General features: G+C 41.4%; 1 protein-coding gene and 1 long non-coding RNA gene across 8 annotated transcripts in view; one reads left to right on the top strand and one right to left on the bottom strand.

The window, feature by feature from the left end:
* Window positions 1-24,669, top strand: part of ENPP2 (ectonucleotide pyrophosphatase/phosphodiesterase 2) — a 100,367-nt gene that overhangs the window by 54,471 nt on the left and 21,227 nt on the right. For 6 of the 7 annotated variants that reach the window (XM_039522716.1, XM_039522717.1, XM_039522719.1 and 3 more), the window contains exons 9-13: window positions 2,591-2,646; window positions 7,763-7,828; window positions 8,490-8,562; window positions 19,226-19,334; window positions 22,171-22,296. In XM_039522716.1, coding sequence (XP_039378650.1) covers window positions 2,591-2,646; window positions 7,763-7,828; window positions 8,490-8,562; window positions 19,226-19,334; window positions 22,171-22,296 — 430 coding nt within the window. Of the gene's footprint in view, window positions 1-2,590; window positions 2,647-7,762; window positions 7,829-8,489; window positions 8,563-15,335; window positions 15,489-19,225; window positions 19,335-22,170; window positions 22,297-24,669 lie in introns of all 7 variants that reach the window. The other variant, XM_039522718.1, reaches the window with a different exon arrangement.
* Window positions 379-6,618, bottom strand: LOC120397160. Its single transcript, XR_005593696.1, has 3 exons — window positions 6,450-6,618; window positions 2,862-3,667; window positions 379-1,111 (listed from the first exon to the last, which is right to left on the bottom strand). It is a non-coding gene; the product is annotated as an uncharacterized LOC120397160 (long non-coding RNA).

The following is a 24,669-nucleotide window of genomic DNA, read 5'->3' as shown; positions in this document are numbered from 1 at the left end:
TTCGGGAGGGAGGGAGGGAGGGATAGGATGTCCGCCTTATTTTTGTTGTCAATTGGCATTTAGGATAAAATCATTTGTAATGTCCATTTAATTATATTATGTTATCCGTTGGGGGGGGGGGGGAATTATATCCTGCTCTTTCAGGGCAATGAATTCAGTCTAATATGTCTGCTTCAATACTAAACTTGGTTTGGTGTTTAATATTAAACTCCGCATCTATATGATGACCATGCAATCTCCCCTTCAGATGCCCTGAAATATTGCATCCAACTTTTTGTTGTTGTGGATCTGGGCATGAAATTGCATGACAGAAAGCTTTTTCCTTTTAGTTCTACAAAAATAAACCAAAGTAGTTTTTCAAATGATCCTATAATATTTTATTGTCGGTGTAGCACAGAGCTAAATTTATGTTACAAGGTCGTGACGGTAGTCTGCCAAGGATAAGAAACTGATTGAGACCCTCTTCCCTTTCCATAAGGAGTCAGTTCAAATATTGACTGTATGGGTAGTTAGTCTTTAATGACTTCTGAGTGCTCGTTGTTTGAGGAGTTGTTGGACTAATTTCGATCTACTGAGTCCATGTTCCAATACCAATATAATTGGTGAGACTGCAATGTTAGGTAGGCATGGAGGCAGAACTAGTTTCTCCGTGATAGGACAGGTTGCTCGAGTACAGTGTGGGGAAGCTTGTACTGCTACTGCCCCTGCTACCTTTGTATCTATTCACAGAACAGTTATAATATAGAGGATTTAACTCTGCTGGGCTGTCTCTTGTCACATCTTAAACTTGGTCCTGTAAGGCTGTTAAATGTAGAAGTCCCATGGACTTCAGTGGGCGTCTCTCACACACAGGGTTTTCAGAACCAGGCTTCACGTGAGCATAACACTGAAAAGTAGACAGGTCTTGTGCATTAAGTCTCCTATTCCAAGCAATTCAGCAGGACTTTCGTAAAGACGCTGGGCAGAGGATCAGAATTAAAACCAACTATCAACCTCTCAGCTAATATGCAGGATGCCTTGGCAAAGTGTGCCAGTCTTAATCATTAGTCTGTCAAAGCTACTTGGTCAGAAGGAGGGTGTCTCTCTTGGTGCATGTGCTTAGAATCACTACCTAGAAATAGACAAGGTCATGGTTAGATTCAGCAGTATTCATAGTTAGGATTGGTAAAAAAACTTTTAGCTACTGTTGGAGGACTTGATCTTTATTTTCTGGCCAACAATAGGCAGGTGTAACCACTTGTTTTGGACTGTAAATAAAATAAACAGTAAAGAGACAAAAAAAATTGAGAAATAAGGTTTGGAGGCATTGTGGGTGCAGGCATCAACTATGGAGCTTTTCAAGGGGAGAAAAGTGGATTGAAAGGAGGAGTGAAGCTGCTTATTAATATCATTGTGTAATGAGAACAACAATATACCTAGGTTAAATGTTTAACAACAGTAGTCTCCAATATAAAAATCTCCATTGTCATAGCACTTCAACACTTAATTAAATTAGTTCAGTTAAGACTAAAGTAAGATGTGTGCAGAAAACGCAGGATGTGGCTATGGAATAATTCATGCACAGGCAACCATCTTTAAGATCAGGATGAACATATATTGACACAGAAGGTTCAGAGTTAAGAAAGGTATTTTCTAATACATGGCCATTGGGAACTATTTCTTGTTCAGACAAAATGTGGTTGGTTGGTATATTAATAAATAAATCTTCCAAGCAGGTCTTCTAGTTTGAGTAACACATTTTTGACAGAGGTTTGCTAAATGTGTTCTCCTAGTTTTGATCAGAAAGAGGCCAAGATGGATATTGCTGTCCTTTGATGGCTACAATGGCTAGAAATGCCTCATGTAGGCCACACAGCTACATCCCTCCCTGTTAAAGAGTAATAATGGAGATTTAAGGTGAAATAGAAGAAAAGTGTAATCTGACCCTCCACATGGCTGCAGGACAAGGTGGGTGAGGTAATATCTTTTATTGGACCAACTTCTGTTGGTGAGAGAGACATGCAAAGACTTTAGGATCTATGTTAGAATCATAGATTATTAGGGTTGGAAGGGACCTCAAGAGATCATCTAGTCCAACCCCTTGCTCAAAGCAGGACCAATCCCCAAATCCCTAAATTGCCCCTTCAAGGATTGAACTCACAACCCTGGGTTTAGCAGGCCAATGCTCAAACCACTGAGCTATCCTTCCCCACAAGACAAGCAATTTGAGCTTACATAGAGCTCTTCTTCATAATTCCCAGACCTGAAGAGGAGCTCTGTAAGCTCAAAAGCTTGTCTCTCTCTCTCTCCAACAGAAGTTGGTCCAATAAAAGATATTACCTTACTAACACACTCTCTCATATCCTGGGATCACTTGGCTATAACACTGCATACCTCAGCATGGCTGACTAAACAATAATTCACTTCCCCAAAATCTGTATAGAACAGCATGTCTTCTTACAAATGCTCAAATATGAGATGGGATTCTAAAGGCTACACTTTACTTTCTTGTTTATGGTAGGAAAACATGTTTTGAAAAAGTTTGCTTTAATTTCCCTTTTTAAATCAAGACTTGAGTACTATTATAATCCTTTTATATTTTCCTCATTAGATATGGATTACTGCTACCAAGCAAGGGGTGAAAGCTGGGACATTCTTCTGGTCTGTGTAAGTGACCTTTATTTCTGGAGACCTGTAGCAAATAATTCAGACTTAATTTGGTGTAAGTAAATGTTCATTAGTTTCCCTGGCTCTAAACATTCAATATCTTCCCAGTCAAAGAAAACTGCCTTTTTTTTTTAACCCCTCCCACCCCACTTCCCGCCTCCCACTGTGGTTTCTTTATAATTTTGTTAAATAATATATTACAATGCAATATTTACCTTGGTCCAGATCTTGAAGACCTCTTTGTGCAGGGCTCCTGAGTTGAAAATAAGTGTGGTTGTGTTGTTAACATTCAGCTAAAGTTGAGCAATATAATTATCTGGCAGCTTAGTCTCACTCCATGTCTAGACTATAGGCGCTACAGTGGCACAGCTATGGTACTGTAGTTTTATCTCTCTAAATGCCTGTTGTGTAGTTCTCCCCTCCCTCCTGGTTGCTGTAGGAATTCCACTTTCCCATAGCTAGGTCAAAGGAAGTAGTCTTGTCAACCTCGCTGCGTCTACAGCAGGGGTTAAGTTGGCAGAGCTAATGGGCTCAGCTGTGTACATCTTTCACACCCCTGAATGCCATAGCTATGTCAATCTAACTTTTTAAAGTGTAGACCAGGCCTTATCAGCAACATATTCTTTTAACTCTTGGATGTGATAGGTGTTTATAGGAGCCTCTTCTGCCCTCCAAGCACTTACAGCATTTTGGTATAATGAAAATGTGCCAGCAGTGCAGCCTAACTAATTCAGAAATTTCCTCCTCAAATGGACAGTCATTTTTAAAAGACAAATTGTTTCATGTTTTGGATAAATTATCCTCTTCCCCTTGCTCCAATCCAGAAGACCATTCTGAGGCTCCCTGCTGTTTTTCTTGTTTACTGCCTAATCCCGCATTCAGCCAGCCATCTTTCTATCTGAAAATGGCTGGATAAGTATCATTTCTGAGCTTTGAAGGATTACTAGTGTGAAGTGAGATCACCCCGTTTTCTTTCTTCTGCCAAACTTTGGCAGCAGAGGTCCTGTCGTGGAACTCCTTGCTGGAAGAAAGCAGACTATGTTCAGATTGAAATATTAAATGGTTCTTTCCCGTTTTTTGATTAAAGGCTTCCACCAGAATTGTGCTCTTTAATTTTGAATATCACAGTGATATGTGCTATTTTGATGAAATGGGAATTTTCTGTCATCTTTTTTTATGAATCCTATATGTGCTTCAGTTTCCCTCTGTATTTTGCATTCCTACCCAGTGGGGGCTACTGGGTTAAATCTGCTCTTGGGGCAGTGCAGGAGGCATGAAGTGTGTGTGTTGCCCAGATGTCTGTGGTGGACTTACTGCGTCATTAAAGGATTGGCTGAGGCTCACCAATGTCAATGGAAAATCTGGGAAGACCATGGAAATCCCTGGTGGACAGTACATTGACATCTAGCAATCAACAACCAAGAGGAAGGAGGTTTTCTCCCAACCTCTCAGCAGGAAAGCTGAACAGAGGCCAGCTCAAGAACAAAGGTCTGAGAGGTGACCTTTGGGAAAGGCTGGACTGCTGTCACCTTGGGCAGACAAAGGGACACAGAGATTGAAATGGAGTCCATAGCAGCATGGCTGGCAGATTGCTCTGGTGTCGCCAGATGAACTATGCTTCTCTGTGCTAAGGACTTCCAGTGCTGTGTTCCAGTTGACTCATAAACTCTGCTTTGTTTTGGAAAGGCTGCCTGGTGTAACTGCAAATACTTGCTGAGGTGCCTGTGTCCCTGAAGAGAGTAAAAGTCTCTGACTAGGGGTATGTCTTCATTACCAACGTTGTGGCACCAGTGTTGGGGGAGAGCTCTCCTAGTGCTGTAAAAAGCCACCCCCATGAGGGGAGTAGCTACCAGTGCTGGGAGTGCGGCTCCCAGCGCTGGTGCACTGTCTACACTGCGACTTTACCGTGCTGAAACTTGCATCGCATTTGGGGGCGGGGGGGTTCACACCCCTTAGTGAGACAGTTTCAGCACTGTAAAGTGGCAGTGTGGATAAGGTCTAGGAGTTTCTCAGGTGGTGTTGGGCAGAGCTCATGGTGTGAAGCAGGAGTGCCGAAGCTTAGAGGTTTAGCCTCTGAAGTGGTGAGGCTGCAGGGCCTACTCTTAAGAAAGAATGAGACCCCTTAGATCTGTGACAGCTATGAAAATGTCTGTGATAGACAGGAGCTCCCTCTGCCATGCCCCCACCCCAATCTGCATGGAGTTCTAACTTGCTGGTTTAGGAGCAAGGGACCTCACTTATTTTCCTTGTCTGTTAGGAAAATATGCTACCACTAAATAGTCACACTGGGCAGGGTGACTAATGATTTTAAGTAATTCTCAGTATTTTGAATCTATTGTGTTGTTTCATAATTAAAAATGCAAACTTGAAATAATTCTGGAAGTAAAGATTCAGCCACTATGTCTGAAGAGTGCGTATGCTCCCCAGAATTATAGCGTGTGCACTTCTGGGTCCAGAATTAACGTTGTTGTTTGAGAATTTGTAAGTCATCCCTTAAGAAATTTAGCAAACCCTTTATTATTCCGAAATGATTTACATAATGGAGGATGCAGACTCTTTAAACTTGCCATATAGATAAACTCACTATATTTTGAGGAATTTGAGGAAAAATTACCATTAGGATTAATGGTAATTTTTTTCCCCTCTCTATTCTTCGTAACTGCAATTTACTTGTACAGGAGAAGCTGCTGAGTGTTGTACTACAGAGAATTCAATCACCTATTGTGGACTTTGACAGCATAGGGGGACAGCCATGTAGTGAAACCATGAGCCAAAAAGAGAAATGCTGCTTTAACAGTTAGTGTCTGTGGTTCCAGATTATGACTAGTGCATAATTGTGTAACCTAATTGTGTGATCATTGCCCTGTAGTGACACCGTGCACAGTTATGGCTGTTTGGGTGTCTGAACTGTGCATTTCCATACCTTAGAATGTTGGGACTTCTTTTAAACTTAATCCAAGAAATTCAGAGTTAAGATTTGTAATGCTTGTTTTTGTGATAAATTACATCTCTCTAATGTTTATACCCTTAAATTACCAATATACATCTTAACTCCAGTTTTATATAGCTTTTTGTCTTTTAATACAAAAAGATGAGACATTTTAAAGATTAACAACTCTATTTAAAAATTCGTCTTCTAGTAGATATTAGTCTCGCTATCCAACTGGGAAGTCTCAGTATTCTTAAGGAGGTTTTAGCAGAATAAGAGTTTCAAAATTGTGAGCGTCATGGTGCTGATTGAATGACGGCATTCTAAGTGCATCTGTAACTTTAGTGCCCTTGTGGCCAAGATGGACTCTGCTCTGCAAGCAGCTCTGGCCAAGAGAAGGCGCATGTAGGAATGCAGCAGGGAAAGTCCCTTCTACCCCAGGGCACCTGCTCCAAACCCCCCAGAGTGAACATGCACACACCAGAAGAGTACAATGAATATAGGAAAGGGAAATATTTATTCACAGAGGGATGAGAGGGGGAAAAGCAACATGGGGAATTATAGGGGGAGCAGTAAAACAGGGTTGCATTCAACACAAGTCCCCATAGGCCCAGTGGTAGCACAGTCTGAAAGGGCAGGTGCCAAGCAATGTGTCTGCACAGAGTTCAAGAGTCCTGGGCAAAGTTCCAGTCCAGTGGTGAGTCTTAGGTGCTCCTGATCATATTTGGCGCCAGTAAACTTGCCCCAACAAACCCCTCCAGTGCCGCCTTCTGCCACTCTCTGCAAAGCCACACCGAGTGACCACCTCCTCACTTACCTAGCTAACCACCTCCCTCTTTATTACCAATGCAAAGTCACAAGCCCCAGTACTCACGGCCTCAGACAGCTCTGGGCAGCAGCGATACTGGGTCCAGCTCCGGTCTGTCGTCCTCCTCGGGCGATTCCTCCCCAACACAGTGCTTCCCCTCTGCTCCTGTCCTGGGGTTTCCCTGACCGGCCGCTTTGTCCTTCCCAGGCTTCAGGCAGGTTCTTGGCTGCTTCACTCTGTGAGGGCCTGCTTGCTGCAGCCCTTTATGTCCAGAGACACACACACTTGCTCTCCCCTTCTCTGCTCCACCTCCCCCTAACAGCACTTCCTCCTTCTGGAACAATCAGCACTTCTCCCCTCAGGGAAAAAGATTTAAAGGGCCATGCTCTCTGAACCCCAAGGGGGTACATATCTGAGGGATAAATGGTTCATACCAATTTAAACCCTGATTCAGTTCCCACTAAAGTCAATGTGAGCCTTTCTAATAACTTCATAAGAATGGCCACCCTGGGTCAGACTAAAGGTCTGTCTAGCCCAGTATTCTGTCTTCCCACAGTGGTCAAGCCAGGTGCTTCAGAGGGAAATGAACTTCTGGCAAACAGAGGCTAGGGACACATCACTCCCCATCCTGGCTAACAGCCATTGATGGACCTATCCTCCATGAACTTATCTAGTTCTTTTTTGAGCTGTAATAGTCTTGGCTTTCACAACATCCTTTGGCAAGGAGTTCCACAGGTTGACTATGCGTTGTGTGAAGAAATACTTCCGTTTATTTGTTTTTAAACCTGCTGCCTATTAATTTCATTTGGTGACCCCTAGTTCTTGTGTTCAGAGAAGGAGTAAATAACCCTTCCTTATTTAGTTTCTCCACACCAGTCATGATTTTATAGACCGCTATCATATCCCCTTTACTCCTCTCTTTTCCAAGCTGAAAAGTCCCAGTAGTAGTGGGAGCAGATCATGTAAATGCTATTAATGTGAGTAGTCCTTACTTAGGCTGGCAATACTGTTGACTTCAGTAGAACTACCGTTATGAACAAGGACTACTCACATGAATAAAAGTTTGCAGGAATGGGTCCTTATCCACTGTTACATAGGATAGTAGACAAATGAACCATTTCCTTGAGAGTGGTGGCTCAAATGAGAAATAGAGGTTAATTGGACTATCTTTTCAGTATAATACATGGAGTTGCAGGAGATTTGCAGTAACTTGAGTTGGAAAATGGGAATGAAATTTGAATGTTAATGAGCAAAAAAAGAATATTTGGCTTGTCCATGATAGGTCCTGATTATGGTGTTGGATGCAGCTCATGGTATAGCTAATGATTATCTTCTCTGTACACAACAATAACTAACCCTATTTTTCTTTTGTGGTCTAGTGTCATCCCCCATGAACGCAGAATATTAACAATACTGCAGTGGCTAACCCTACCAGACAATGAAAGGTAATTCCATGTAGTGTTCTTTTTTGTAAACTGCTAACTTATCTTCTCTTTAAAAGTAGCTGGAGCTGCAGAAACGGATGGAATGTTAGTGTTAAAAATTATTCTTGCCAGCATTCAGTATTACTGTTCTTTGTAGCTCTTAGCTTTTAACCAGCAGTGTTTCAATCCTCCTCAAAAAACCTCTGATGCGAATGTCCTTTGATTATTGGGGAACATTTAATTACATGGATTAATGTTGGCCGTTTTATGCTACTTAGTCTAATGTGGCTTAATAAACTTCTAGGCAGTGGTAAATGCAGAAGCTGCACCCTGAGGCTTGGGAAAATGTCAAGATCTTAATTATGTTTTTTATTACACAAGTTCTCACATGCTGCAGACTGCATAGCCCATGTGAGCTGGTACTGTGATCTCTCCTTCTTACCGAACTAAGGGAGAGTGAGCTTCCTCCGACTGTGCCCATGTGCTTCCCTGCATGTGTTCTGATATCTAATGAAGTTCTGGGGCAACTAATTGCTTAATCATACTTTCAAAAACATCTGACTGAGCAACAATTTTTTACATACGGCAAACAATAGTTGAAAGGCTGACTTAGCATGACCTGGCAATTTCTTCTTCTTTTGTGTTTGAAGGCAGACTATTCTGAACAAAATCTTTCTTTCAGGCCTTATGTTTATGCTTTCTACTCCGAACAACCAGATGCTGCTGGTCACAGATATGGTCCTTTTGGCTCTGAGGTTAGTATAGTTTTTTCCTGTATAAAAGTTACACATCTCAAGGATCAACCATGCCATCTATGGAGTATTTGCCAACACTTTACTCCTGAACTGAAGTGGCTTTCTTATCTCTCAGTGCTCTTCCTATCTGTCAGAAAGGGAAGACAATTGGCTAAAATAAACAAGAACTTATGACCAAGGGTCATTTGACATTAAGAACTGTCCCTCTGTATAAAGTTCACATTATGGATGTAGGTATTTGATTGGCAGAGGTTTCAGGTGTGAAATTAGCTGGTATAACAGCACAATGTAGTGCTCCTTAATCAATTTACCCTTCTTAAAAAAATACCCTATATGAGAGAGCAGCAGAAAACATTCTTTGTTTCTCTGATATGTTTCCTTGGGTGACAGGGGAGGGTGAATATTTTTTTTTAAAGTTGACTATCTGAAGAAGCCTGGATAATACTCTATTCTAGAGTTGGAAAACCGTGGTTTCCAATATTCAGTCTATGAACAAGCGGTTTGGTTAGCCCTCCAGTACTGTTCCCTCCGAAATGGACATAGGTGTCTTAATAGCATGAGATAGGGAGCTTTAAAATCCATCTCTTCCCAGAGGTGCTTAAACCACCCTACTCTGTTTTGTCCACTGGTGCAGGCTCAGGAGTGGTGACAAAGGATTCGGAACTCTCATGAATTGCACTAGTTACTTACCAAATTACTACATTTTTCAAGAACGTGCAAAAAGCTTGTACAGGAGCATGTTATCTTGGGGAGGCAATATTGGTTCTACACCTAAATATTTAAACACTTGGCAGTTCATCTTGGACACTTTACTCAGGCAAAACTCTCACTGAATTCAGTGCAAATTGTGGAAGTGCCAGATCAGACTCTTAAAATTAAGACTGAATATATATACTTTTAAAGCAAGCAACTTTTTATAAAAGCAACAGCACTTAAAATTTTGGCGCTATTTCAGGTACCTGGACTTCTTGAGTTGCTGAAAGCACTTCGTTGGTAGCCCCATTCTCACAGTGCAGTCAAGGGGTGCATATATCCAGTATAATCTCTCAACCTGTTTGCATACAATCCTTGTATCTATTCCTGTTAGAGATGGGAGCACTCAGAAGCTATCCTTTAAAATACTTTTTAGAATGTCCAGGGTTCCATTTCCACTTCAGTGTTAACCTCTTCTCATTGTTCATTCAGTAATTTTCCATAAAAATCTCTAAACTCTGAAAAATTTCTGTCGGCGTTCCCTTTCCCTAATATCTGTCATGCCTGTAGATGAAGGCAATATCTCTGCTGTAACAGTCTGGATACAGACTCATAAGCAATAATCTATGCATGTGTTTAAAATTAAATGTGAGCCATTATTAATCATAGAATCATAGATCAGAAGGGACCAATATGATCATCTAGTCTGACCTCCTGCAAGATGCAGGCCACATTATCTCCCCCCCACTCCATTACGGCCCCACCCCCATGCCCATAGGAAGAAGGAAAAAAAAGGCTCCAGCCACACAGCCAATCTGGAAAAGGAAAATTCCTCCCCCTTCCCGAATATCCAGCTGAACCCGAGCATGCGGCAGACTCTTCTCTCTTCCCTCCTCTGGAAAAGGTTAAAAAAAATATATATATCACCATCCAGTGTTTTACCACATTACCAGTGTAATTAAAAATTAACCTATAAGCCCGTATCCCATCATCATCATCTCCCATAACTTATCTAGCTTAGTCTTAAAGTCATGAGGTTAAAGTCATCCTTCCCTTCTCGGTAGGCTTCTCTTCCAGGCTTGCACTCCATATAGTTAGCCTAGTCTAGTCTACTCTCCCTAATATAAAATTTCTGACAATTTATATTATATCCGTTTATCCAGCACATCCACACTGAGCTAGCTCCTGAGCCCTTCCCCTCCTCTTATTTTATCCTCTGATATATTTGTAATCATATATTTTAATCTCCTCTCTTCTTTTCCTTCTTTTAAGGAAGCTAAACAAAGCTCCTCCCTCTTCCTCTTTTCCTCCATTTCTGCCTTCCTTTCTACCATTCTAGTGGCCCGTACCTTGTACCTTTTGTTCCAGTTTGAATTCATCCTTCTTAAACAAACCAGACCAAAACTGTACACACAACTCTCAACCCTTATCTCACCAACCTATATATTCCTACTACCTACTTCCTTATATCCTAACTAGAAATACCGCATTTGCTTGCATCCCCACATCATCACCTTTTAACGTCACATACATCCTCTGCTCAGCCTAGGATGGTCATCTCCCTCCTCCTCTCATTGCCTTCTCCCTCTCCCTCCTCCCAACTAAAATCTATTCTAGTCATCTAAAAATGCAACCTTATCCTTCTCACTAAATGCATAACCTCACACTATTGAATTTCATCCTGTTACCTTCTACTAAGCCTCCAAGAGATATCGATCCTTCTGAATATCCTCTCCCATATTCCCGAATTCCAATACCTTTATCAGCCACTCCTCCTCTTTTCTTATCAGCCCACTCCTACCTTCTTGGATTCCAGGCTGGAATAGATTGATAACCGAACCATCCAAAAACTCCCCCTCCACCCCTCCACTAGTGACCCCCCCCTCCAATACACCCCTGCCTTCTCCTCCCTTAACCCTCCAGCTCCTCTCTTCTCATCCACCTCCCCCCACACATTTTTCATCCCCCAATTTCCAATTCCACCAGTAATTCCTCATCTTCCTCATACTGAAATCAAACATATTACTGTCCTGAAGATATTTCCTGTCCTTAAAATCTGTCTAAAAAAAAAAAATTCTTTTTTGGTTGGAATGGGTTACTTGGTTTTTCAAAATCCATACTAACTTATAAAATACACCATCCCAGTCCCCATGCTGCTCCGTAACTCCTCTCTATTTTTCTTTTCTCCATTTTCCATGACTTTGCATACTTAGGATGTTAAACTAACAGGCCTGTAGTTACAGACCCGGCCACTTTCTTTTCTATAGGAAATACATTTCCAGTCCTCTTCATCCCCAGTCATAATCAGATTTATTAAAATTATTTAATCACATCACTATACACCAGCAATGTCATCAGTGCAGTGCCAGGCAGAATAAAGACTCTCTGGTCCAAATAACTTACCATCTAAAATCTTTAAGCCAAAATGTTTGCTAAAAAGGGAAGAGTTCTGTTTGACTGTCTGCATGTCTCTTCTCATTGTTGGCATTAATAGGCAATATAGGACTAACAAATCTTGTGCGTCAAACTAAAAGAAAATAGTAACTTTAGAGTGTAGCTTTCTACAGAACAGAGACACTTTCTCATTGTGGTAAAGCGAAAATTGAAGGTGAAATTGCCTATGTTCTTCAAATTTGAGCTCTAAACAGGCTCTTTGGACAAGCTCTCTTAGGACCTAACACTGTGAGGTGCTTAGCTCAGTCACTAGGAGCTGAGATTCTCAGTACTGTGTGGGATTAAGATGTTACCCAGTGGTAGAGTTTCTAGCTAACCCTTTCTCTATGCAATGTAGGAAATTAATTGGGTCTTTCAGAAAACGGTGAAAAATAGCTATCCAGAAGAATTCTAAGATTATCTAAAGTCTAGCCTGTAATTGTATGACAAAAGCAGGGTGATTTAAGAGGTTTTTTTTGTTAAATAGCTTCACAGATTGACTTTCATTGAATGAAGAACAGGCTGTTTTATGGATGGACATATTTCAGTTCCCAAATTTACAATGATGAGACATGATTTTGTAAATGTGGATTTAAAAACAAACACGCAGCTGTATAAGACTCACTAGGGGCATGATTTCAGGTGGGAGGAGCTAGAAAGTATTATGTTTATCTTGATGCTTCTTCCCCCTGCCCCCCAGTTTCTGGGAGCTATGAACATCTCATAAATCAGCTGGGAAGGAACCCCTCAGTGGGACCCCACTAAGCTGCTTCCTTAGTAATTGGAGCTTGACCTCTGCATGAAATCATTCTTCTTTGTACAGAACTGGCAGAACTTAGACACTTGGAATGGTTCTGACCAGTTTTTCCTCTGTGGCAGTTGAGCAACACACTGGAGCTTGGAAACAAGCTCTTGAACATTGTGTAGTGTACTTAAGAGGTGTAGTTCCCCTTCCCCCCCCTCCCCCCAGTCAAAATCTCCTTATAGTGAACTCTTCTTGCCTCATACTCACTAAGTTGAGGAGCAGCTTTGCTGCTGATGTCTGTGGATGGAGGGCGGGGGGGGGGGGAATATTCAACACACCTCTTGCAATGTCGAGTGGATGTTTAATGTAATTTACTAACTCACTAGCTATAAAATTATGATTTTTTTTGGGGGGGGAGGATTCTTTTAAAGACTTGATCCTGCCTTGTGCTGATCATTTTCAGCTCCCAGGGACTTCAGTTGACACTGAAACCTTGCAGGAAGTGCTCAACAGTCTACACATTGAGTGCACAGTACCTTAAAATTTAGGAGTAAAAAGGAGTAGAAGCACTCAAAATTTGTGAGTGAAATTCTGGTTCTATTGATTGAACCAGGATTTTGCCCAATATGTTGACTACAATAACTTGCAGTATGTTTTATTTATTAGGTGTTTCAGTGTAAGTGAAGTTCATTACGCTAGAAGTGTAATGTTGTTTTTAATGAGACCTACACAAACAGCTCTTTTGAACTAGGAAATTTGTTATAAAGCTTTATTTTCAGAATGTGTTGATGAGAAATTTAAAATGTATGCCTGCCCTTGGTTATTTCCGCAATTCTGTTTTTTTTTTTTCTCTTCCCTTCTGTGCTTCTGCAGTGACACTGATGGGTTGTCCTTCTGGGACGAGAGGCAGAGCTTTGGCTGGCTAGTTCCCACCTTTTGTTATGCCTAGAAAGGGGGGATGGATTTGTTTATCTTCCTGAGGGGCCCCCTACCCCCCAAAAAAGAAATAACCCTATTCTGATTCTTTTCAAATGAGGCTAAGGTTTGGCTGGTTAACAAGAACTTGGCTTTTCTTCCTAGCTAACTTTTTGAAAGGGGGAAAAAAATACATACTACTGTAAGGGGTCTAAGTAGATCAAAACCTGTCATGCCTAAACTCTATTCCTGCTGCTCCTCTAACATGCCGTCTTGAGACGGCTCTTTTAAGTGTTCAAAATATCTAGGTTTCTTGCACTGGCCAGTGTGTGTCTGGCACTGTCAAGCTCTGGCTGAGTTTATTCAGGGACAGCGTAAAATGAGAATCCTTCCTTTCCCTGCTGCTCCTCTCATCAGGACTGCACAAAGCTTGAAACATTTTAAAAAGAAAACTCTGGTGCTGCTTTATTAAAATGCCTTTCTGGAGAGAGACGAATGAGACTGGACTAGAATCTCCTTTCCAGCTGCTTGCCTTGGAAGCAATGAAACAGCATGGCAGATGGTAACACTTTTTTGTTTGTTTTTTTTTCTTTCATAAAACTCTGTGACTGAACAACAGAGAAACTGGCGAAGTAGATAGAAGTAAATATTATAAATCACTGACTTTCCTCAAGCCCATTTAGCAGGTTCCATTTCCCCCTACCTGCCTACTTAGCTGTATTATCTCCCTGTAGGTGTCATCTCACACCATTCACAGATGCTCCTAAGCAGTGATGAGAACCCACAACTCCCATGAAAATTGATGGAAGGTGTTGGTGCTTAGCATCTCGCAGGTGCAGAACAGGCCAAAACTGAGAGCTGTGCTTGGCAACCCTGCATATCTTTAAAGTGGGGCTTATTGGTAAAAGGAACACCAGGCCATTCCAGTCTCCTCTTTCATAGCATTCACACACAAAAAATGAATAAACCCATTTCAAATGACTTATTTTAATAGATAATGTATTGCTCACAAACGGTGCCATATTGACCGCTCTGGAGACTGATGTCCTCAATTTATCCATACAACTAGTACAGGGTAGTCAGCAGCAGTGCAGATTTCTCTCACACTTCCCGTAACAAATTCATAGATTATTCAGAAGGCGCAGTCTCCATGTTGGTTCAATCCTGCACTCTTTTCTAAGATTGCCACTGTGTGGTGGCTTTGTAGTACACAGATGCTTCCAGCTGAACTGGTAACCAGCAAGTCAAATGTTCCATGTTTCATTAAGATCTGCCCCCACACAAGAACTTGCGCAAAAAAAAAAAAGTACACCACCAAAAATGTGAAGGTGATACTGTTACATATTTTGTGTATTTATTTGTATATTTTGTTAATTGAATTACACTTGAAGAGAAATACTCATAACACTACAGTATGTATTCATAAAAATTGGCCTGATCGACCTCCTGAAATACCAGTTTCATTTGCTCTTATGTTAGGGCAGGTCTACACTAAGAGCGGGGGTCGAACTAGGGTACGCAAGTTCGGCTACGTGAATAGCGTAGCTGAATTCGAAGTACCCTAGTTCGAACTACTCACCCGTCCAGACGCCGCGGAATCGAAGTCTGCGGCTCCAAGGTCGACTCCGCCACCGCCTTTTGCAGTGGTGGAGTACCGAAGTCGACCCCGGCGCTTCCGGAGTTCGAACTATCGCGTCCAGATTAGACGCGATAGTTCGAACTCCGAGAAGTCGAACTCACCGCGTCGACCCGGCTGGTAAGTGTAGACTAGCCCTTAGTTGCTTGAGTAACTATCCCACTTTCAAGTACAATTTAGTGAGCTCCTCTGTAGAGCGAGACCTCTAAATTGTCCCTTTACCAACTCCTATATTATTGAAGAAGCGTTGATCTTCATGCTCTTCAATTTGATGACGCAGGTCACTATAGTATCTGATGCTAGCTGAGTCAGGATTTCTCTGAGTCCAGACATCTCTCTCCGCCAGTACAGGAGAGTAGTTATGGCTCACCTCTTACTCCGCCTAAGAGACCTAAGAGAAAGATTACTCCTAAGAGGAGACAGGAAAGACGAGTTGCATCTCCAAAGAAAAGAAGAAAAGTACATAGAGTGGATCAGTATTCTGCGGAATCCCGTCGGAACAAAGTAAGTTTACCTGTGTTCCAAAACTTTGTGACCGAAGTGTCAGTTTGAGGCTCTTATGTAGCTTAATTTTTGCAACTTGGACTCCCTTCCATACTTCAGTTGGGAATTCCAAAACAGACCTTCTATAACTGTACTGAAAGATCACTGCTGGCAAAGCAGCCAGGATATATTGAGTCTTTCGGGAACTATGTTCTTCCTATTTTAGACTCGGTTCACTCTAGGGAAAGACTCTTTAGGACCTTTTAAAAATCCATTAAACAGAGGGAGCATGAAACAAATCTCTGGGAAGATCTTATCAGCGTCACCAACCCATTAGTTTTTTATCATGAGTCTCACAATATTGGATGTCCTCCTTTAAGCCCCATTGCCTGGTATCAAGTGATTGTGAGAATCTCTTTATTTATTTATTTTATTTATTTATTTATTTAAAAAAATAAATAAATAAGTTTCTAGTCTTCATGGCTCTGGAGCAAAGTTAAAAATGTGACCGGAGTGTAACCTGAAGGCTCAAAAACCAGATGGCATGCACAAAAAAATCTCATTGGCTGGCTGAAAAATCTTGAGACTTTTGGGGGATGGGGGGATGGGATGAAGGGCATGCAAATCATGATTTTTGAACCCATGATTTTGGGTCTGGCAGTAATGCCTTATGATGGTGCTTAAGTCTCTGTCTTCAAAAAGGTCAAAGTTGGAGGTTGCTTCACCAGGAAAGGATTGAGAGAGGAGAAAGGATGATCCTTAATAAACGAAATATCTCCACCTGCCACTAACTGACAACTTGGGAGGGGCTGTGGACCACTTCAGCATCCCTTCCATTCAGGGATTTTAAACGAATTGTAACCCAGTTCATAGGGCCTAAAAATATCTCCTGTGGGATCTAAGCAAAAATCTTGACACAGTACATTTTCAAAAAGGAGCAATAGAAACTCTTCCCAGTAGCTTTCAATTCCTGATTTAAAAAAAAATATACTTCTGAAATTAATCAGGTATTCTGAGACTCATCCTGGAACTGAGGGGATGGGGGGAAGGGAATCAGTCATCAAGTGTAAGAAACTGCCATTTCCCACAATACCTTGATCATTGATAATCTACTCAAGAGGGAGGCTGATAATCTTCTTACATGAATGATGTCCCCTTCAACAAACTACACAGGAGTTCCCCTTTTCAGAGTAGTTTGCCAATTCAAGGTCCTACTCTTTTTGGCATAAAATATGTTCTAGGTGGCCTAATAGTGGGAGTTCGTATATCTCCCACTCCCCGCTGGCTTCTCTTCTCTGAATGAATATTTCATCCATCCATGCAAACCCAGTTGTGGATTTCTCACTAAGCCTTCAAAGACCTCAGCTTATTCTAGCACAAATTTATCGTTCCCATCCAGTGCAGATCTAGTGCTAGCATTTGTTTATGCTCATTGAGAGCAATGGGACGTACCACACGACTAGTGCCCAGGAGTTAAATCCTTTCCTCTCTCATACATCAGCATCTGGCTAAAATAGGTTCTAGCATGAGTTTTCCTTCTGAAGAACTATCTAGTAACACTGGTCTGCATTTCATACCTGTTTCTCTTATTATAATGTCAACTGGTTTTTTCGGTGGCATCTCAGATATCCACACCTATCTTGGAAAATAAAGCCTTCCACACTACTTTACAAAGATCTGAGGTAGTGGAGATCAATGTGATCTGAGCAAAGGTACACATAAGACTTTTATTCTTTTACTGATAACTCCTTGGAGGTTATATCTGGACAAGAACATGGTCTCAGGGCAGTCCCACATCCACGTAGAATATTCTCACATAAACATATTAATGACATTCAGTATCAACCTTAGTCTGTTTCAGAAATAAATAGAACTTTTTAAATGAAAACCCGGTGAGAATAATGGAGGTGAAGGAACTAAATTTGAGGTTCTCTGGCTGTGATCATGTGAAATAGTGTGTGTGTGTGAGGATTGGGGGGGTTGTTTTTTGCTTTATTTTGTCGTTTTTGGTTTTTTTGGTTTAAAAACAGGATTTCCTCGATTAGTTTGTTTTCATAGTATCAAAAAATCTTTGCAAATCCCCAGCTGAAATTTGGTGGATATAGGACCTTAGAAAAGTACTGTGATTTGTGGTTCCTTATCATGTATGGAAATACTATTGCTCTATTTTAAGAACAGCATAAACCTGTTCCACAAGAAAACGTTCATGTGAAATCCAAGAGGATTTGCAGTTCCCAGCTTTCCTAACTGCAGAGTTACGATTCGGAGGCTGAAATAAGACTTAATTTCCTTACATGATTCATGAGATACAATTAGAGCTGACTGAAAAATGGACTTTCCAATTCATGGGAAAAATCTAATATTTTAACAGTAGGCTTTTGTCCCAGTTTGGGACAAAAAGTCAAAATAGTGAAATATTTCATGGAATGAAAAGTTCTGAAAAATGTTGATTCAGAATGATTAATCATTTTTGACTGAAACTAAATGTTCATAATTTCCTAAATAGGAGCATTTAGTTTTAGAGTCTTTTCTCTCTGTCTGAGCTGCTGCAGTGTCTGCTGGGAATTGTAGTTCTGTGTTCTTCCTGCTCCCCAGCTGGATTCCATCTCCTGTGGTGCACAGTGGTTTCTCCCTGTGGCAGAGTCGCCATCGTGTCTCATATGAGTTGTAATTTCCTGTCTTACCCTGATTATTTTCAGAATCTACAACTCCACGAGGTGGGTGGCAGTTCAGGCAGAAGGAGAGTTTGCAAAACATTTAAATTAGGGTCAGGTTGACATTTGTAAGCGGAAATTTCTCTTAGGAAATTGTTGGAATCTACCTTTCCGAGTCAAGATTGTGACAAAATTGTTTTTTCTTCCAAATTTTTTAACTGATCCAGTTAAGTATGCAGATGAGATATTCAGCATATTGTGACAAACAGAAATGTTGGTCTGTCTCTCTTTTTTTCTTAAGCTGTCCTTTATCTAAAATGTACAGAGATTCAAAGTATTTATCATCTAATAAAAAAAAAAGTTGCACTCGCTTCTGTTCCTGCTCAGAATTGTAACTTGTCAGCATGCTGTCATAATTTTGCCTTTTTATAAAATAAATAATGTATTTATACCATTTTAGGTCTGGGCATCCTTTTTCAAAATCTTGCCAGAATTGTCACTTGATCCTTTAGAGACCTTGGCTATCAAGCTGAAGCTGCCTTTTTTCCCTCCTACTACTTATAATGGAAGACTGAGGGCAGTCATTCTAGCACCAGATACCTCCTGGAGCACCCTTCACAGTGGCTTGGGATTTTCATATGAACATTGAGATTGAAGCTATGTACCATGACTACGTAGTTGGTGTTCGGAAAAACTGAAAAGCTAAATTCCATTTGAAGAACAGCATTTAAATCAGTTCTTTCCTCCCCCCCCCCCCCCAATCTTCTCCAATCATATGCATTTTTCTAACATGGTAAATGCAAAGGCAGATTTACTATATGTTTAGGGGGTGTGCTGGAGGGGTAGGAATAAGATCAGTGATCTCTAGTAGTCATCCGACAACATCCCAATAGAAGACTTTTATATCTTTCCCTCAAGGAAATCAAACCAAGATCATGGGAAAGGAGATGAGTTAGGTCAGGGTGATAACTACTCAGCCAAGGATCTGCCTTTTGATCTGGAAAGTTAACCTACCAGAATTCTGCTGAGGAAGCTCCACCTGTAGTGAAAGAGGGAGCATTGTAATGGTGATTAACTTCCTTTCTTTCTGCAAACTTTGTATAGATGATAAATCCCCTAAGGGATATTGACAAGACTTTAGGACAATTAATGGATGGACTGAAGCAGCTGAAGCTACATCGATGTGTCAATGTTATCTTTGTTGGAGACCATGGTAAAAACTCTTACTTGTCCTTTCTTAGTATATAAATATGGGTAGAAACTGATGCTTGAGCAATTTCCAGAGCTTCACTGTGCTTAAAGTATCAAAGGGGTAGCTGTGTTAGTCTGGAACTGTAAAAAGTGACAAAGTCCTGTGGCACCTTATACACTAACAAAAGTATTGGAGCATAAGCTTTCGTGGATGAATACCCACTTCGTCAGACATGTGACATGCGTCTGACGAAGCGGGTATTCACCCACAAAGCTTATGCTCCAATACTTCTGTCAGTCTATAACATGCCACAGGACTCTTTGTCACTGTGCTTAAAGTTACACACACAACAAGTGCTTTACTGGATCAGAGCCTAAATGAACATCCTATTTTAAAAATTCCTTTAAAAAGTAAAAATATTTATTCACAGGACACTGACAATGTAAGCCCAACATTTAATTTGCCTGATGATCACCTTTTGTGGAGGAATTCCTTCTTCTTTTAACTATTTGGTTTAACTGTTTGCACATTCATTCAGAATTAAGCCTGTTGTTTTTTGGGGTGTGACCCACACAAATAATGTACAATCTCTCCTAGCTGCTCCCTAGCAAATGTGAAGAGGTACAGTCTGTCCCCATATCTTTTTTAGTAGGTTAACTGGCAGGAAAATGGTATAGAAGCCTCATCCCCTTTTTAATGACAGTAGGAGAATAATTTTGGAACAGTAAGTTTCCATGGCAATTAGGAGGACAGCTGGTCACATACAGAGGAACAAAGTTGGGGTAGTTATGAGAGACTGGGCCCAGCTTTGAAGGGTTATGGAGGAAGGAGAAATGCCCCCCAAGAGAGAGTTTGGATTGGGGAGAGAATAAGTGGCAAAAATGGGCAGAATGACCAGAAATGGAAATTGTGACTTGAAAAGTCTGTCACTTGGACATTAGGGAAAACTTCACAATAAGAATTCACAGTAAAGACAGAGAAACTCCAGTGAAAAATACTGTAGGAGAAAGAAGGAAAATAGAGATCATTTGGGTATGTTTTGAGGTAGTCAGTGGGGTTACTAAAGGTCTCTAATTAGAGTAATAGTACACTAAATGAGTCATGATTTGCTATGGGATACCGTGCTATTCAGATAAGATTTTTTTTGTGTGTGAACGAAGTGCCAGATTAACAGGCCTGGGCAGTAAAGTTCACTCTCTGTCTACAAAACAGGTACAGCACAGTGCTACAGGTTTCTCTACCACAGTGGTCCCCAACGCGGTGCCCACAGGCACCATGGCACCCGCCGGGGCATTTATGTGCGCCCGCCTAGTGCCCAGCAGGGGAGAGAAGCCGCGGACCCCCACCTGCTGGGGACAGAACTTTGGGGCTGCAGGCTGCGGGAGCCAGTGTTCTCTGTCCCTGGCAGGCATGGGGCTGCGGCTTCTCTCCGGCGCCCACAGTCTGCAGCCCTGGAGAAGCTGGAGAGAAGCCGCAGCCCTGCGCCTGCAGCCCCGGAGAAGCTGGAGAGAAGTCGCAGCCATGCGCCTGCCAGGGACTGAGAACACCGGCGCCCGCAGCCTGCAGCCCCGGAGAAGCTGGTGTTCTTGGTCCCTGGCAGGCGTGGGGCCGCAGCTTAAGCCAGAGAGAAGCCGTAGCCAGAGAACTCTGGGGCTGCAGACTGTGGGCGCCGGTGTTCTTGGTCCCTGGCAGGCGCGGGGCTGCAGCTTCTCTCCGGCTTCGAGAAGCCGTGGCCCCATGCCTGCCAGGGACAGAGAACTCTGAGGCTGCGGGCGCCGGTGTTCTCTGTCCCTGGCAGGCACGAGGCCCTCCTAGTGCCCAACCGGGGGGAGAAGCCGGGGCCCCGCGCCTACTGGGGACAGAGTACTCGGGGGTTGCAGGCACCAGTGTTCTCTGTCCTCCTGGCTTCTCTCTGCACTGCCCAGAACTGGCACCAAAAAACAAAACAAAAAACGCTCCGACTCTGCAGAACGGACAGAATGCTGCCCCGCAGCGAATGCTGCCCCGGTGCCTGGAGACGGCCCTGTGAGTAATTGTTGGTGTCTGCCACACTCTTCTGAAAACATGAATGCGCTACTGGCCACAAAAAGGTTGGGGACCACTGCTCTACCAGTTATGTCTCCTCCCTGATGTGGAGGGGATGACTGCTGAGGTTCTGGGGAGAGTTTATTTTCCAAATATAGTCATTCCTTGTCTAGAGGCTTCTTAGTAAGAAAAGCTCAAAATTAGATTGAGACACAAAACAACTCTCAGATGGTAACAACTCTCTGATCACTTTACCTACAGTTGGTTTAGAATACACCACCAAGATACAATACCTTTGTGTGTTTTGTGTCTCCTCTCTTTAAATTGTATTTTAAAAATAACTTTGAAACTAGGAGCTGATCTTAGTTCTTCTGAGAGTTAAAACTGGTTGTATAACAAGTGTACACTCCCTGGAGGTAGTGACTGGCATTTCTGTTGTGCACATAGGTGCAAGCACCAGCCACAATTTGGTTCTTAAACAATATCTAATGTTGGTGATTATCAGTGCTGCCATCAAGAAGACATTAACTAAAAGAGCTTGATGTTGGTGAAAGCTGAAAACAAACAAAGATGTCCATGTGTCTGACAGCTCCTTGGCAGGTGGAATAGTTCCAGTGACCACTCTTGATGACTAATTCATGACAGTGTAGTCTTTCCATAAGCTTGAGGTTAGGTTACCTGCTAGGAAGAGAGGAATAGAATGAGTATATAAAGAAGAAATATTTGTTTTTGAATGGTTTCTCTGAAGCCAGAGATTGATGCCTGTATTTTAGAAATAAGCTTGTTTCACGATATAATTCTCTATTAAAGGAGGTTTATTTCCTTTCCACAGGAATGGAGGACACCACTTGTGAAAGAACTGAATTTTTGAGTAACTATCTGACTAATGTAGAAGATATCGTATTGGTGCCTGGGTCTTTAGGACGCATTCGCCCTCGATCTAATAATAATCTGAAATGTAAGTTGATTACTATCCTGAGGCCAAGATTCTGCAACTCTAACTAAGGTAGAGTAGCACATATCCAGACAAGTTGTCCCATTATCAATGATCGTGAGACTTGAAGGGGTTCATCACCTTGCAGAATTGGATGTTAAGTGAGAATTTTTAAATTATTATTAAATATAGTCTATTGACTAGGGCCTATTGACTGGTCAAGCGGTAGTATTAATTATGAATCCATTAGTTTTCCAATTCTTGTGGCCAAAAACCAGTGTTAGATATTTGGCAGCCATGCACAGCTAAGGCAGAATGTGAGTAAGAGAAAACTGTGAAGTGTGAATTTGAGCAAATGGGGCTCAGTGATAGTATATGAAAAATCTGGGTTATTTGCAGCATGCTTTTAAGTTGCTTGGAGTGCTAAGTTATGAGACCATTTGAAACATTCTGGGGATAATTTTCTTGAAGATGTATTTGGTTGTGCAAAGACCAGATTGAGATATTTCAAGATTACAAAATCCAAAAGTACATCAGAGCCAATGGATATGTGTTAAAATCAGTACCTAGATTAAAGGTTTAACTATGAACAAATGTATTCTGATGTTTGTCTAAGGGACATGGGTAAAGATCTGTTTTCAAATACCAGTGTTTCACTGATGTGTATCTTGAGCTTTTTAGAGCATAAAAATGAATTTATTCACGTCATAAGATGCAAGTATTTTACAGTACACTCAAAAATAAACAATGTTGTGATTTTGGTGGACTACCATAAAGACTAAATTCTTTCTTTGCAGATTCTCCCTAAACTATTAGTAAACTTCCAGTTACAATTTTTTTTTAAAGGTCTTCCCATGCCTATTATCTCCTATATGAGTGAATATTTTTGTGTATCTTCCACTGAGAACTTTTTGTCCCTTCATTGACTCCAGTGAATTTTGCTGCAGTTTTCACTAGAAGTGGGATCAGGCACTACCATGTTAAAGTTCTACAGATTATTTGGAGGGAGGAATAGCTCAGTGGTTTGAGCATTGGCCTGTTAAACCCAGGGTTGTGAGTTCAATCCTTGAGGGGCCACTTAGGGATCTGGGGCAAAAAATCAGTACTAGGTCCTGCTTGGGTTACCTAGGGAGGTAGTGGAATCTCCTTCCTTAGAGGTTTTTAAGGTCAGGCTTGACAAAGCTCTGGCTGGGATGATTTAGTTGGGTTTGGTCCTGCTTTGAGCAGGGGGTTGGACTAGATGACCTCCTGAGGTCCCTTCCAACCCTATGATTCTATGATAATTAGACCCACCATATTTTACTGTTGTGCAAAGAGAAGTGAAATAGCATGAGGAAAATCATTCTTTCAATTTCCCTGATGTTGAGCAAGTTTTTTCCTTTGATTGGGGCATGGTGAGAACTTCCAAAGAGAAGATCGGTTGTCCTCGCTAATCCCTGGCACAATGCCTCTGTGTTTTGTTTTTTGTTTTTTACCCTCACTTAAATAATAAAAATAGGTATATCTCCAATTATTATTTATTTATCTCCTAGAACTGGAAGGGACAGTCATCAAGTCCAGCCCCCTGCCTGCACTAGCATGACCAAGTACTGATTTTTTGCCCTAGATCCCTAAGTGGCCCCTCAAGGATTGAACTCACAACCCTGGATTTAACAGGCCAATGCTCAAACCACTGAGCTATCCCTCCCTTCAAATGCATTCATCTCCTCTATGGGTCTCTTTCTATACTCTTCTTCCTGAATGTTTGTAATTGCTTATAAATGAACAATTCAAACACAAAACAAATAGGCACTTTCCAAGGACTTGGAACAAAACTTTAAATGGCAAATTACCTAACTACTTTCTCCCTCCTCCACTATTTCATGCCTTAATACTACCTTCATTCTCGCATCTTTGAAATAGATGTGCCTGTGAATTGTACCTGAGACTGAATGTGACTCATTTCAAAGCCAATCAGTATCATGCCTTAAGCAGCCAAAATAATACGGTTGAGAGACAAGGTTCTTCATTTTCTTCCAACTCTGTTTTCTCCTCCGGGGTCTGAGAAATGCTGTTTGCTGGCCCTGGAAGCAGTGAGACTGAGAATTTAATGTGGGTTGTCCAAGTGGTAGTACAGCTTACATAGAGTAAAGTCCCAAGGCTTGCCCAGAATTTTTTTTCAGTTATTTCATTTAGTGACTTATTCAGCTGTGTGTAATGTTAAAGCAGCCAAAAGAACCACAGCTTTCTTATTAATTATTGCTTATAAAGATGCTTATTCTTGCACTTAAACACTCTTACAGAAAGCTTTTGCAAATTCTCAGATATGACTGCTTACTTTGTTAGATTAGATAGATGATTTTCAAGACGTTAGTTTAAAATTTTTATTTCTATGACTATTATACTTTGGACCTGAAA

This window comes from Mauremys reevesii, linkage group 2 (assembly GCF_016161935.1).
Source record: "Mauremys reevesii isolate NIE-2019 linkage group 2, ASM1616193v1, whole genome shotgun sequence".
In the NCBI taxonomy this organism is placed as follows: Eukaryota; Metazoa; Chordata; order Testudines; family Geoemydidae; genus Mauremys; species Mauremys reevesii.
Note: the sequence above shows the minus strand (reverse complement) of the source record. Positions and strands in the feature narration are given on the sequence as shown.